The sequence below is a fragment of the Ailuropoda melanoleuca genome, chromosome 1 (assembly GCF_002007445.2).
Source record: "Ailuropoda melanoleuca isolate Jingjing chromosome 1, ASM200744v2, whole genome shotgun sequence".
NCBI lineage: Eukaryota > Metazoa > Chordata > Mammalia > Carnivora > Ursidae > Ailuropoda > Ailuropoda melanoleuca.
The window spans coordinates 110,031,203-110,043,111 of NC_048218.1; the positions used below are offsets into that span (position 1 = coordinate 110,031,203).

At 55.9% G+C, this 11,909-nt stretch overlaps 1 protein-coding gene across 1 annotated transcript; it reads right to left on the bottom strand.

The window, feature by feature from the left end:
* LOC109490230 (coiled-coil domain-containing protein 201) lies at nt 1-11,845 on the bottom strand. The gene is made up of 4 exons (XM_019803765.2): nt 10,560-11,845; nt 7,665-7,709; nt 4,278-4,757; nt 1-2,368 (listed from the first exon to the last, which is right to left on the bottom strand). Exons 1-4 carry the CDS (start codon nt 10,575-10,577, stop codon nt 2,282-2,284), a joined length of 630 nt encoding a protein of 209 aa, XP_019659324.2. The 5' UTR covers nt 10,578-11,845; the 3' UTR covers nt 1-2,281.
* Between the last annotated feature and the right edge of the window lie 64 nt (nt 11,846-11,909).

Below are 11,909 nucleotides of genomic sequence, written 5' to 3' on the forward strand. Positions count from 1 at the left end.
TGATGTGCAAACCAGACGTCTGCAGCAAGGCCACCTGAATCCTGGACGCGGGCAGCCCCTCAAACCAGGTATCTGACACAGTGACAAGGACTGTGAACATCAAATACAGACACTCTGGGTAAACCGGTTATTTTAGGAAGAAAACGTATGGCTTGGATAAAGATTAGATTAGAAGGGGATCACTTCTTGTTTCATGTGAAACAAACTGCACGAGGAGAAGCATGCTTCGGGGGTCGCTGGCTGTGCCGCAGGCGCATTCCTGAAGATGACCCTGGTTCAGAGACCCTGCGGGGTCCCCGTCTGTGCAGCCCGAGCCGGCAGCGCCCGCATCCTGAGCACCAGTCTGAGGCTGCCCTCCTGCCCGTGTGCAGCCTGGGGCCCGAGGATGTGGAGGTCACGGAGGTGGCCGGTGCGGACAGGACGCCCTCCCCATGCACCACGTTCCGGCTTCGGGCACAGGACTCGCTCCTTCCGTGGGATGCTTCCCGGCCACATCTTCCCGTGGCCAGAGCACGCTCACCATCCCGCTGTTTTATTTGTGAATCGCCCCACGAGATTGCATTTCAAACACCAGCTAGAGGGCCTGTGCCCTATGTTTGCATATGCTCCTTTGCACAAATGGGAGAATCCGTTTTGCTAACACGTGGGGGAGAAAACGCAACATGAGCGCCTAGGAAAGTATCTTCCGAACAAAACACTTCCTTCTGAGCACCTGAGTAATTCCCGAGCTTTCAAGAACAGCCTCCCCAAAGCCCCTGCGTCATGCCTTCCTCCTCCCTGGCGTCATTCTGCATCTGAATTTGTCACAGGCTGTGAGCAAGACAGAGAAGCCGCTTGACGATACATCGGAATCACTTGGCATCAGACACAGACGCTCAGAACTGTTTACCTACTTCCGGCACTAAAGGTGCGAAGGGCTCGCACAGAAGTATTTATTTCATGGTATGCAACTCTAGGCAGCCTTTTGCTTTACACTTTTGTGTTGTATTGGAAGAATTCATACACCTGTCATTTCCATAACCCAATAATAAGTGTTATAACAAAGGAAGAGAGCACATGTTGAAAAGTCAGCTTGTGAAGGAAGAACTGGCTGGGGACACTCAGGACTGTGTAAGCCCCTGGACAGTAAGCCCGCTCTTCCCACACGTCCGCAACAGCAGCAGCTGCCCTTCGAAGTGACTCACCCAGTGACTGCACCCCCTCTCCCCTGCGGCCCATTGTCTCCCCCTTCCCCCCAACCTAGTGAGGACTGCCCTCCTTCCTTGTTGGAAACCTCCAAACAGACACAGGGAGAGCACGGTTCTCGACCTCGCAGGTCCTGGCCTCCCCTGCGTCCTCCTGGGTCCATCCCGTCTGTGATTCTGTTGGGGCGCCCTGCTGTAGGGGTGCCTTCGGACTCTGTCTAGTGGTAAGCTTGATCTGCGTGCCTGGGAGCGAGGCCACCGCCTCCAGGCCTGGAGGGTAGGGCTGGCAACAAACACTCTCTTTTCGTTTTCAGGAGGAAAAAACTAAACAAAGCACCAAGCATTTTTAAATAAAGTGGGGGGAGAACACAGGCATCAGACGAAAATCTAGCTCTGTATCTATCACCATGCCGTGTCCACACGCAGACGTGCCTGAGGCGTGTGCACCGGGAGGCTGCCGCGGGTTTTCCGCAGAAGCTCGAACGCCCCGGGCGACCCCCCACGGCACAAGGGTGTAAGCACCTCCGGCTTTTCGGGGGGAGCGTGGCGCTGCACAGGGATGGGGCAGGGACGTCCTGTACTACTGCCAGGGGTTGAATTCTTCACCCCCACCCCCACCTAAACCAGCACCTGGAAACCGCCCAACCCGCCTCCCACTCAGAGTCCCAGGGTCTGACTCTCCCAGAATGGCATCCTGAGCCCGCTGGGTGTGTGGCCCCAGCCCTGTGTGGGCAGCTGGGTCGCCACGCTCCCTGGTCTCTCCGTACAAAATGTCATCCCGTTCCTGGGTTGTGCTGGGGAAGCTGGTGGGGGGCGGGGGGGCGGGCGCCCCCAGGGTGGCGCAGTGGGCCTCCACCTCACCTGTCCCCCCCACCGTGTGCCCTGCGCTCTGCTGGTGCCTGAGAGCCTCGTTCACTGGCCCCTAACCGAGTTGAGAGGCACATCGTGGGGAGGGCAGTGGTCCAAGCGGGACCTGGGCAAGCCCTGAGGAGGGCTGCAGTTTGCAGACAGACGGACAGATGGAGGGAGGGCCGGACAAGTCAGGGAGGCCAAGGTGGAGCTCCAGAGCCCCTGCCTCATGGCCCCAGCCCTGAGGGTCAGTCGTCCTCAATGGTGAGCTCGTGCTGAGTGGCCTCCTCGATGTCCTGAAGCAGGCGGATTTCCCACTGCCTCACCCGCTCCATCTGTTGGAGGAAAGCATCTCTGAGAAGGCCCACGTTGCAGGAACACCTGCCACCCCTGCCCGTGGACAGCAGAGGCCCAGGCGGGCTGCGCGCCCCTCCACACCCCTGCCCCTCGGCTCTCGGGCACCCCTGTTGCTGCGTGCCGGGCAACACAGCTGCACCACAGAGCGGCAACGCCCCAGAGGGCCGCGTCTGTGCGGGCACCAGGGGGGTGGCTAAGGACCCAGGGCAGTGGGTCTGACAAGGCACAGAGAGGAGGCCAGAGGGCTGGGGACAGGGACAAGGAGGGCCAGCTGGGGCATGCTGGGAACATCCCTGCGGGGCGGATTAGACAGGCGGTCTTCCCGGGCTGCAGCAGGGAGAAGCGCCCAGGCCAGGGTGGGTGAGCCCTGGATGAGCCCTGCTCCTGACCGAGATGAGGGCTTGGCCTCATAGAAACCGGAGCGGGGGGCAGGCTGGCTGAGCCAGACCACACGGGGCATGGGCAGGGGCCAGATCACGGAGGACAGGGTTGGAGGTGGAAGGAAAGACTTGGGTCCTCAACCGCCCATGGCAGGTTCCCCACAGATCGAGGTCCTCCAAATAGCCTGAAAGTGCAAAAAATGGAAGCAAAGGGGGGGAAATGAGGACCAGGAGAAGCTGGTGTTGCCAGCAGGGGTGTGGACAGACAGTGGAGCAGGGAGAGCTGGGCCGGAGGAGGGGCCGCCAGCAAGCACGGGAACCCCTCCCAGAGCCCAGAGCCGTCAGAGTGGCTAGAAGCTCGGCGCCTGCATGAGGGGCCCCACGGGCCCAGGGGCTGCCCCACTGCTGAGACGAGCTCCACCACACAGTGAGACCCCCAGGCCCCTTCCCTTTGTCAGCTCTAGAATGTTCCAGCCCGGCTCATGCCTCTCCTGGCAGCAGGTGGGAACATTAGCCCGTAGGGACATGGCACTAGGGAGATATTTGGGGCTCAGGGGCAGCCCTGCGCTCAGGCCCCACCCAGGAACGCAGGCGGCGCTCCGGTCAGCTCTGAAAGGCCTGGCTCCCAACTACAACCAGGCACGGCTGCAGAGGGCATCAGGAAATCTCCCCACCAGCAACGTTCCAGGAGTGCGAGTGAGGCCAAGCAGAGATGTCTGGAAGGCACCAGTGAAAGGAACCAGCAGGAGAGCTGAGTCATCCTGCAGTGACCTTGGAAAGCGGAACCCAGCGCTCCTCCGAGGGGCAGATGATGGGTGAGAGAAGAAAGAAGAGATGGAAAGAAGCTGTCCAGGCTGCCCCCCACCTGACTTGCACAGAGTCCTAGCAGGTGGAGCGGAGCCATGGGCCTCAGGGCCGCAGCGGGAGGGGTGGAGATTTCCCAGAGGGAGCCAACAGGCCCAAGGGCCCCCAGCCCGCGAGCCAGGCTGTCCACCGCACACGTTCCATCTCTGGGTAGCAGACCTAGACAGCTGGGGTCAGCCGTGGCCCTGCGTGAGGGGCAAGGCAGAAGTCCCCCAGCAGTGGCCTTCTCAGAACCTTCTAGAACAGCAGGGTGTCACAGGAGAGAGTGAACCAGCTGAGGGACCAGGACCAGAGCTCAGAGCAGGAAAGGGGCCCTGGGGGCCAGGGGAGCATGGAGGGAGGCCCCGGGTCTGCATTGAGACGAGAGGAAAGAGCAAACAGCCTTCTGGGAGCAGCTTCACAGCACGTTCAGGAGCTTGGGGAGCGGATGGGAACTGGGGGGTGCAGGAGCTCCCCATGGGGTCACACAACCCCTCAGAGCAGGTGGGACAGGCCCAGGACATCAGAGAGGCCTGAGCAATGATGGAAGGGTCAGCAGCCACCTCGACGGACCGAGACCCCTGATGGGGACAGTGTCGGGGACTGGTCAGGGACAGGGTCAGGGACAGAGCCAGGGACAGGTTTGGGTCGGGGACAGTCCTACCACAGCTGCCGGCTTCTTCAGTTCCCGCTTCCTCTTCTGGGCTGTGTCCGGAATCCCGGGCAACCCCGCAGGTGGAGGCCAGCTCCTTGCTCCCCGGGCCTCTGTTCTCTGCTGCCGCCCCCAGGTGACTGATGCCCGTGCGGGCGGGTCTTCCTGGGGAGGCTGCGGGTCTGGGTTGGGCCCTGGCTGCCTGCTGGCTGCCCTGGAGGCACGGATGTTAGAAAGCCGCGGGGTCTGGAGGGCGGCTGTGGAGCTGAGCCCCGCCTGGGGGCCCGGGGGGTTCCAGGAGAGGCGTGCAGGTAGTGGGGACCCAGCCTCAGGGCTGTCTCCCGGGTGGGAGGGAACGTGGCCCGCTGGCCTCCTGCGCAGGCTGGGGGAGGCTACCTGCAGGTGGCTGTGCTTCAGGACCTTTCTCAAGGGCGGCTTACGGCCCCGTGAAGAAGGGCCTTCGTCTTCCTCAGAGGAGCTCAGCCCAGAAACCTATCGAAACAGAGCACAGATGTCGGCTCCCTGGAAGTTTCCGGCAGGAGCCTCAGGACGGGCACCAGAGCCCACTGGGCATGTCCTCCTCCTCCTCCCCAGCCCCTGCCCTGGACACAGAGCCTCCGGTGCTGCCTTTCCACCCACATCGCCAGTGCTGTTTTTTGGTCAAAAGCAAGCATTGGCCAAAAATGTGGTATCTTAAGAGTAGAATTAAAAAAGAAGTGATTTTCAGGTAAAAACATCTTCCCTTTTTCAAGAGAAAACTGTAAAACATCGGCAGTGAGGCCATCTGAACATCTATGCTCAAGGTAAAAGAGCGGAATGGCAGGTGGACGCAGCTGCTTTCTATACAGAAGGGACGGCGAGTCGGGCAGGGGTGCGGCTGGTGGGGTGCCGAGCCTCCGGGTCCTGAGCCCTCAGATCGCAGCAGCAGCTCCTTCAGGGTGCTTTTCCTTCCAGGACAAAGCATCAGGGAAAACCCTCAAACTCCCGTGCCTCTCCCTGATGCTGACAAACTGTCCTCGGCAAATAGTTTTATTGTCACCGTAAGGTCACGGTCTCCACGGCGCTCCTTGAAAAGCTGTCGTGTCAAAATGACATGACAGCCTTAGCAGCTCGTGTTTTGAAAAACGCCCTCGTGTGTCTTTTAAAGAGGTATTAATTCATACTGTTAGTCAACACTGCAGTGCACGGAGCCAATCTCCTACCAGTCTCGGGAACTCTCAAAGGAATGCTAACATTATGTTGAACGCCACGGTGGATGGGGGAAAGTATTCTCCAAGTATAACTCCATTAAGGGGAGAACTTCCAAAGTACGCAAGGAATTCATACAACTCAATAGCAAAAAAGAGATAATCCAATTAAAACATGGGCAGAAGATGTGAGCAGACATTTCTCTAAGGGGGACATCCAGGTGGCCAACAGAGACACGAAAAGATGCCCCGTATCACTCACCATCAGGGAAATGCAGATCAAACCTACAATGAGATACCAGCTCACACCTGTCAGAACGGCGAAACTCAGTAACAGAAGAAACAGCAGGTGTTGGCGAGGATGCGGAGAAAGGGGAACCTCGTGCCCTCTTGGTGGGAATGCAAACTGGTGCAGCCACTCTGGACAACAGTATGGAGGGCCCTCAAAAAAGTGAAAAATTGGAATAACATATGACCCAGTAATTCCACTTCTGGACATTTGGGCCCCAGGGAAGGAAACCATCATCCTGAAACGGTACCGACGGGCCCTGCCGCGTTCACTGCAGCCTTGTTCACGATGAACAGACACGCTTTGCTGAGTCCCACTCTCAGGGGACGGGCTCTCGTGCACCTGCTTGCTAATGGCGATAACAATTTCTGGTGACCACGTCCACTGCAGGCAATGCTTCCCAAAAGTATAAAGGAAGCCACTGGCACGCATGGTGTGGGAGGAACCGGTGCTTTTCTTCAACGAGAAGTGGATACGAGTGTGAAGATGGAGTGATTTGGACGTTCCGGGAAGCCCGCTGGTACTGTGTCTTGGCAGTTGCCTGTCAACTGGCTTCCGTTCGGGGCGAGAACAGCGCCATGAGCCAGTGCCAGGCGCTGCCGTGGTGTTTGCCTTGAGTTCCTGCGGTGCATTTGCGCCTGAGGGGTGTATCCGGTATTGAGTTTGGGGGAGGCAGAGCTGAAAAGCATATTAATGATAGTGAAGTAATAAAGGGCTAAACTCTTAGAGAACAGATCCTTATGTTGCCTTAAACGTGAGCCTAATCAGGAATGCTGCGAGGCCGTGGGAAAGCGTCTTAGCCATCGTTTGCTGTGTAACAAATCACACGGCACCGAGGGGGGTAAGAAAGACACGGGTGATCGCGGTTTCTGTGGGTGGGGAGCTTGGGCTCTCCCATGCGGCTGCTGTCCGCTTGTCCTGGTTAAAATTGAACCGTAGAGGGACAAGTAAAACTAGAAAGTCCAATGTCAGCCTTCCTGCGGTCTGTTCCCCTAGGTAGCTAGCATTAGCAATTTGTAAAAAACAAAACAAAACCAAAAAACACGGAATACACATCCTGTATACAAAAGAAGTCCATATTTCATAAGTGGAATCCTGATACGCATGGTTGTGTGGTTTTCCCCACGTCCATGATGTACCACGTCCCTGACTCTGAACACAGCAGCATGTCAGGTAGCTTATTCGAGTGTGGCGTGGGAAATGCAAGAGCAAAGTTAGGTGTTCAAATTCCCCAGAGGGGTTAGAGGCTGGCCAGGGCAGAAGCAGGTCTGCTAATACGGTCTGGCGGGAAGGGGTTGTTGCTGGTGGAAACGTACGTGTTCAGTGGAGCGTGCTGGAGCCTTCGAAATCGGATCCCAGTGAGCTCTTAGAACATTCTTCCGAGGTGAGTGTATCATCACCAGGCAGCTGGGGGAAGTGCCAGCCCAGCTGAAACCGAAAACAGGTCTGGCTCCACGTGCGGACCGTACCAAACATCCACGGGAGAGTCTCCCAGGCCCCGAGCCAGAATGCCAGGCGGGCATGCCCTCCTGGGGGTGGGGGCTTAAGTTCCAGAGCTCTACCGTGTGGCTCTCAGGGTGCAGTTGGCACATTGTTGCCCCTCACAAAACCTTTAGAAATGGATGAATGTGAACTCTAACCACCCTGAAAAGCTGGATTCAGTCCAGAGAGTGAGTCAGCCTCAGAAAGGGCCAAAGCGTTTCCCTGAGTGGCTGCATGGTCCTCCAGTCTCGCAGGTGCGCCCGGGACTTCAAGTTGCTCCACGTCGTCCCCGGCATTCGGGGTCGGCAGCTCCCCGGGTGTTCTGACGTTTGCTTTCTCGCAGGGGAGCAGTGGTACCTCACCGGGGTGGGGGCGGTTAACGTGCATTTCTTTCACGACCAGTGACGGGGAACGTCCTATCATTTATTTACCACTACTTACCGCGTATACATCGTTCTTGCTGGTGAAGGGCCGAGCCCCTGCGCCCTGTCAACAAAAGGCAAACAGAGTCAGCTCACTTCTTAACAGGCTGGCACTGGGTCAGAAGGTGCATCCGGCCCCACTCCGTCCATAGGAGGCTGTGCCGGAGACAAAGGGCTTCGGAAAGATCCAGAACATTATGGCAGCAAAGACAACTCAGGGAGGGATGCGTGAACACGAGGGCGCCTCTGCTCTAACATTGGAAGGGGCCAAGTTCACGGAAAAATACATTAGACGAGTCCAAAAACAAAAGCACCGTGTGATAAAAAATCCAAGTCTAATGGACTCTGAGAAACAAACTGAGGGCTTCAGAGGGGAAGGGGTGGGGGAATGGGATAGACTGGTGATGGGTAGTAAGGAGGGCACATACTGCATTGTGCACTGGGTGTTTTACGCAACTAATGAATCATCGAACTTTACATAAGAAACCAGGGATGTACTGTATGGTGACTAATATAATAAAAAAACATTAAAAAAAAAGTTATATGAAATTTTGTTGAAAGAGGTATGCCATTCACTATTAAAAATCAAGATTCAGAAAAAAAAAATCCAAGTCTAAATGTTTTCCTGCTCTAAGTACCTTTGCTCCAGATACCACGGCATCAACATAGAGCACAATCCTCAGAGACATACGGAGAAACAGAAAGAAACCAGTAATCGAGGCTGCTTTAGTGTGTTGGCTTTTTTTTTTTTTTTGAGCCTATGGTAGATCAAAGAGAAAAAGAAGAGAAATGACCCAAATCCCGTGGAAGGTCATCTGCGCTTGTAAAGGGAAACGTAGTTGTTCTACTTCCAGCAGGGACCGGGCTCAGTCCGGGGAGCGGGGGTGTGTGTACTGGGGGGACTTTCACCAGAAAGGCTTTGGAGGGAACAGCAGCATATTTTCTGATGAGACAGAGCTATCCTGAACTAACTGATCACGAGAGTGAACTGAGAACCAAGACACAGTTCAATGCTGATGTGCTTTTCCGTAAGAATAATTTGAGGGGCGCCTGGGGGGCTCAGTCGGTGAAGCGACTGCCTTCGGCTCAGGTCATGATCTCAGGGTCCTGGGATCGAGCCCCGGGTCGGGCTCCCTGCTCATCGGGGTGCCTGCTTCTCCCTCTGCCTCTCCCCCTGCTTGTGCTCTCTCTCCCTCTCTCTGTCAAATGACTAAAATAAAATCTTTATAAAAAAAACACAATTTGAGACATTTTAGATAGAACAATACTGTAGACTGACAGCTTACAGAAAGAATGGTGGGGTTTTTCAGATACGAACTCAGCACAAACAATGGAGACATACATTTGGGAATATTGTACAGGAAGAGATGGGTTTTAAATGAGCAGGAAAGGGAGCTTTTTTTCATTGTGTGTTGTTCTGATGGGTCGGCCATTTAGAAGAAAAGAAAAGTAGCAAAGCCACGTCCCTACCTCATATCCTACGTGAAAATAAATTACAAGGGACCGAATATTATACTCTTTCAAAATTCAGATTGCTAAAAAGAAACAATAATTTTAAAAGATCTGAAACAACTTCTTATATCATCCACCAAGATCAATTCCAACCGCATATAAGATGTAAATGTTGTGAGACGTGACATGAAATGAGGTCATTTATGTTGAGGGGTTTAGTTGGAGCCAGAAGGCCATCAGCAGGGGAGCTCACCCTCTTCCTGGGTCTTCAGGGTGAAACCAGAGACTTTGAACCGGGCCAAACTGCACATACCCCAAGCCCCTGCAACTTGCTGCCATAAGAGATTTTACTACAATTCTGTTCACCCAACCCGAATTTTCTGCTGCCAACACCACTCAAAATTCTTTCTAAGCAACGTATACAAACATTCCCCATTGTCTTTAAAAACCCCTGAGTTTTGTCCCCTAGGGGACACAATTTGGGTTGTTCCCCAAACTGCAGTCCTGAGACCCCGCATAAATGCTCGCCTCTTTGCCGGCAAGGTACAATCCCAGAACTATCAAAGCACTGGAAGGAAATGCTTTCTCTGTAAACTGGTCAGAAGTAAGGCTTTCAAGTGATAACTCATGACACAGAAGCCATGAAAGAAAAGAAGTTAAAATATAAAATGTCAAACTTCTGTAAAGCAAAACAGACGATATACTCAGTGAAAACAGACGGCCCACAGCTCCTATCAAAGAGAAACAAGAGGCTATAATGTCCCCCAACCCAGGGGAAAAAACAAAACCCAACAGGTCAACATGCAAGGACCCTTAACGGTATTTTTTTTTTTTTTAGTATGAAATGTTTTTCTAATATACTGATAAGAAAAGATGTCTCTGTTTTGGGTACGGGCTTCCCCCCCCCCAAACTGAGGAAAAATAAGGATCTAATGTTCTAGAAGAAGCTAAAAATAACTTTAGCTTATGGGGGGGGTGCTGGGGAGGGCGGCTGGGGCCGCTCCATACCTGCTTAGCCCTTTTATTTTGACACCTATCCTACAAATGAAGAAGGGAGAAAGGTCCCTCTTCATCTGACAAGGCACGGGGAGACTCAAGGAGACCTGGGCAGCCCCCTGGCTGGGCTGGGGAGTGGTTGGGGGGGCGTCGTGCCCCGGTGGCGGGCCTCCGAAGCTCAGGGCTCTGAAACTCCCCCTGGGGACACTACCAGTCCTGCACCCGGCTTTTCCTTGTGCATATGGAGCAGGCATTGCCAGGGTTCCCTTTCTGCTCCTGGTGGTGGCCCCCTTGGCCCTTCGCAAGGCCACAAGGCCACACTGGACCCAGGACAGGCTGGGGAGGGGAGGGAAAAGGGGAGGGAGCGTGGGGGTGTGCAGGACGGGCAAGCTCACTGATGTGTTAGGGGAGGGTGTGTCGGGTCCCGCGCAGGGCGCCCCAGACTAGGGGAGGAGGGAAGTGGTACCTGTGCCCCGGACTCCATCCTGCCTCCACGCGAAGACGCAGCTGCCGCACCCAAAGCTGGCTCCCAGAAGCACCCACGGCGCCGCCCGCAGACCAGGCAGGTGAACCGACCCCACCTGTGCGCGGCCTGCACCTGTCGCTCTGTGGCGGCGCAGGCGCAGGGCGGAGCGCGCGAGGGGCGAGCCCTGAGGGTCTCCACCTGGCGGGTTCCCGCGCGCACCTGTGTGTGTTTCCGGCCTTCCCCGAGGTCGGGGCTGCGGGCCTCGTGGACGCCCAGACCTGAGCCATCCACGTGCGCTCCTGCGTGCCAGACGGTTCACCTGCCTCTTCAGGACGAGCTAAAGGAGTGGAGACCATCACCCCACCCTAGCACCCAAGGCAAGGTTGGTGTCCCCGTGTCACCGTGTCCAGAGGCAGGGAGCCGAGAGTGACTCACAGCTGTTGGACCCCCAAAGTCCTTGGCCCTGTGAGATTCCTTCCCGGCCTTCATGGGGCGGTTGTCAGAACCCCTGCAGGGCCCTAAGCGGCGCCTGATGGGCAACCCTGTTGTGACCCAAACTGGCATTGCTGGCGGCTCCCAGGCGCATGCGCTGGCCGGTGCTGGTGCAGCCACAGTGAGCTCCTCCCACCGCAAACGTCTTCGCAAGTGGGACAACGGGAGGGCAGGCAAGAAGGTGGTGCCCACCCGACCAGCATCTTAACATATCTTTATTAAATAACAATTAAAAAAAATCTCGCCTGGTACAGTCCATCCTATTCCAGATGGGGAAAGTGAAGGCCATAGTGGGGAAGAGTTTAAAGGTTCCAAGTCCCGCAGGGAGCCAGGTGGGGCTGCCTTGACGACATCCCAGTGTCCTGTTGTTTCCTCTCTGTGTCAGGCCCTCTGAGGGTCCCTTGACCTCCTGGCAGCCAGTGGTGCCCTGCTCTCCTGACCCCAGTGTCCCCTGGCCTCCTGGCACTCAGGTGTACTGCTTTGAGTGTAGCATACGGCTCTTTTTTTGTGTGTTTGCAGCTAAAAACAATTTCGAAATCTGCAGTGTGTGTCTAGGGTCACTTTAGTCGGGCCACCAACGTCATCTGTCACCAGCAACCTTCACTGCCGCCCTGGGCAGTCCTCTGTGGGGGAAGCGTGGGCATGCGCAAGGGCCCTGCCCGGGCTTGAGGCCAGCCTCCGGAGGAGTTGGCCCTATGCCCTGTTCCTGGTCCCTGCTGGGAGCCCAGCATGTTCCTGGAGAGGTGCTCAGAGAGGTTGTGTGCCTGGAGCTGGATGCCTTTCGCTGTGCAGAGGCTGACTCCAGGCGGGGCTTGAATCCAAGTGGTAGACGCCCATGTGCCGGCTGGTCTACCCCAC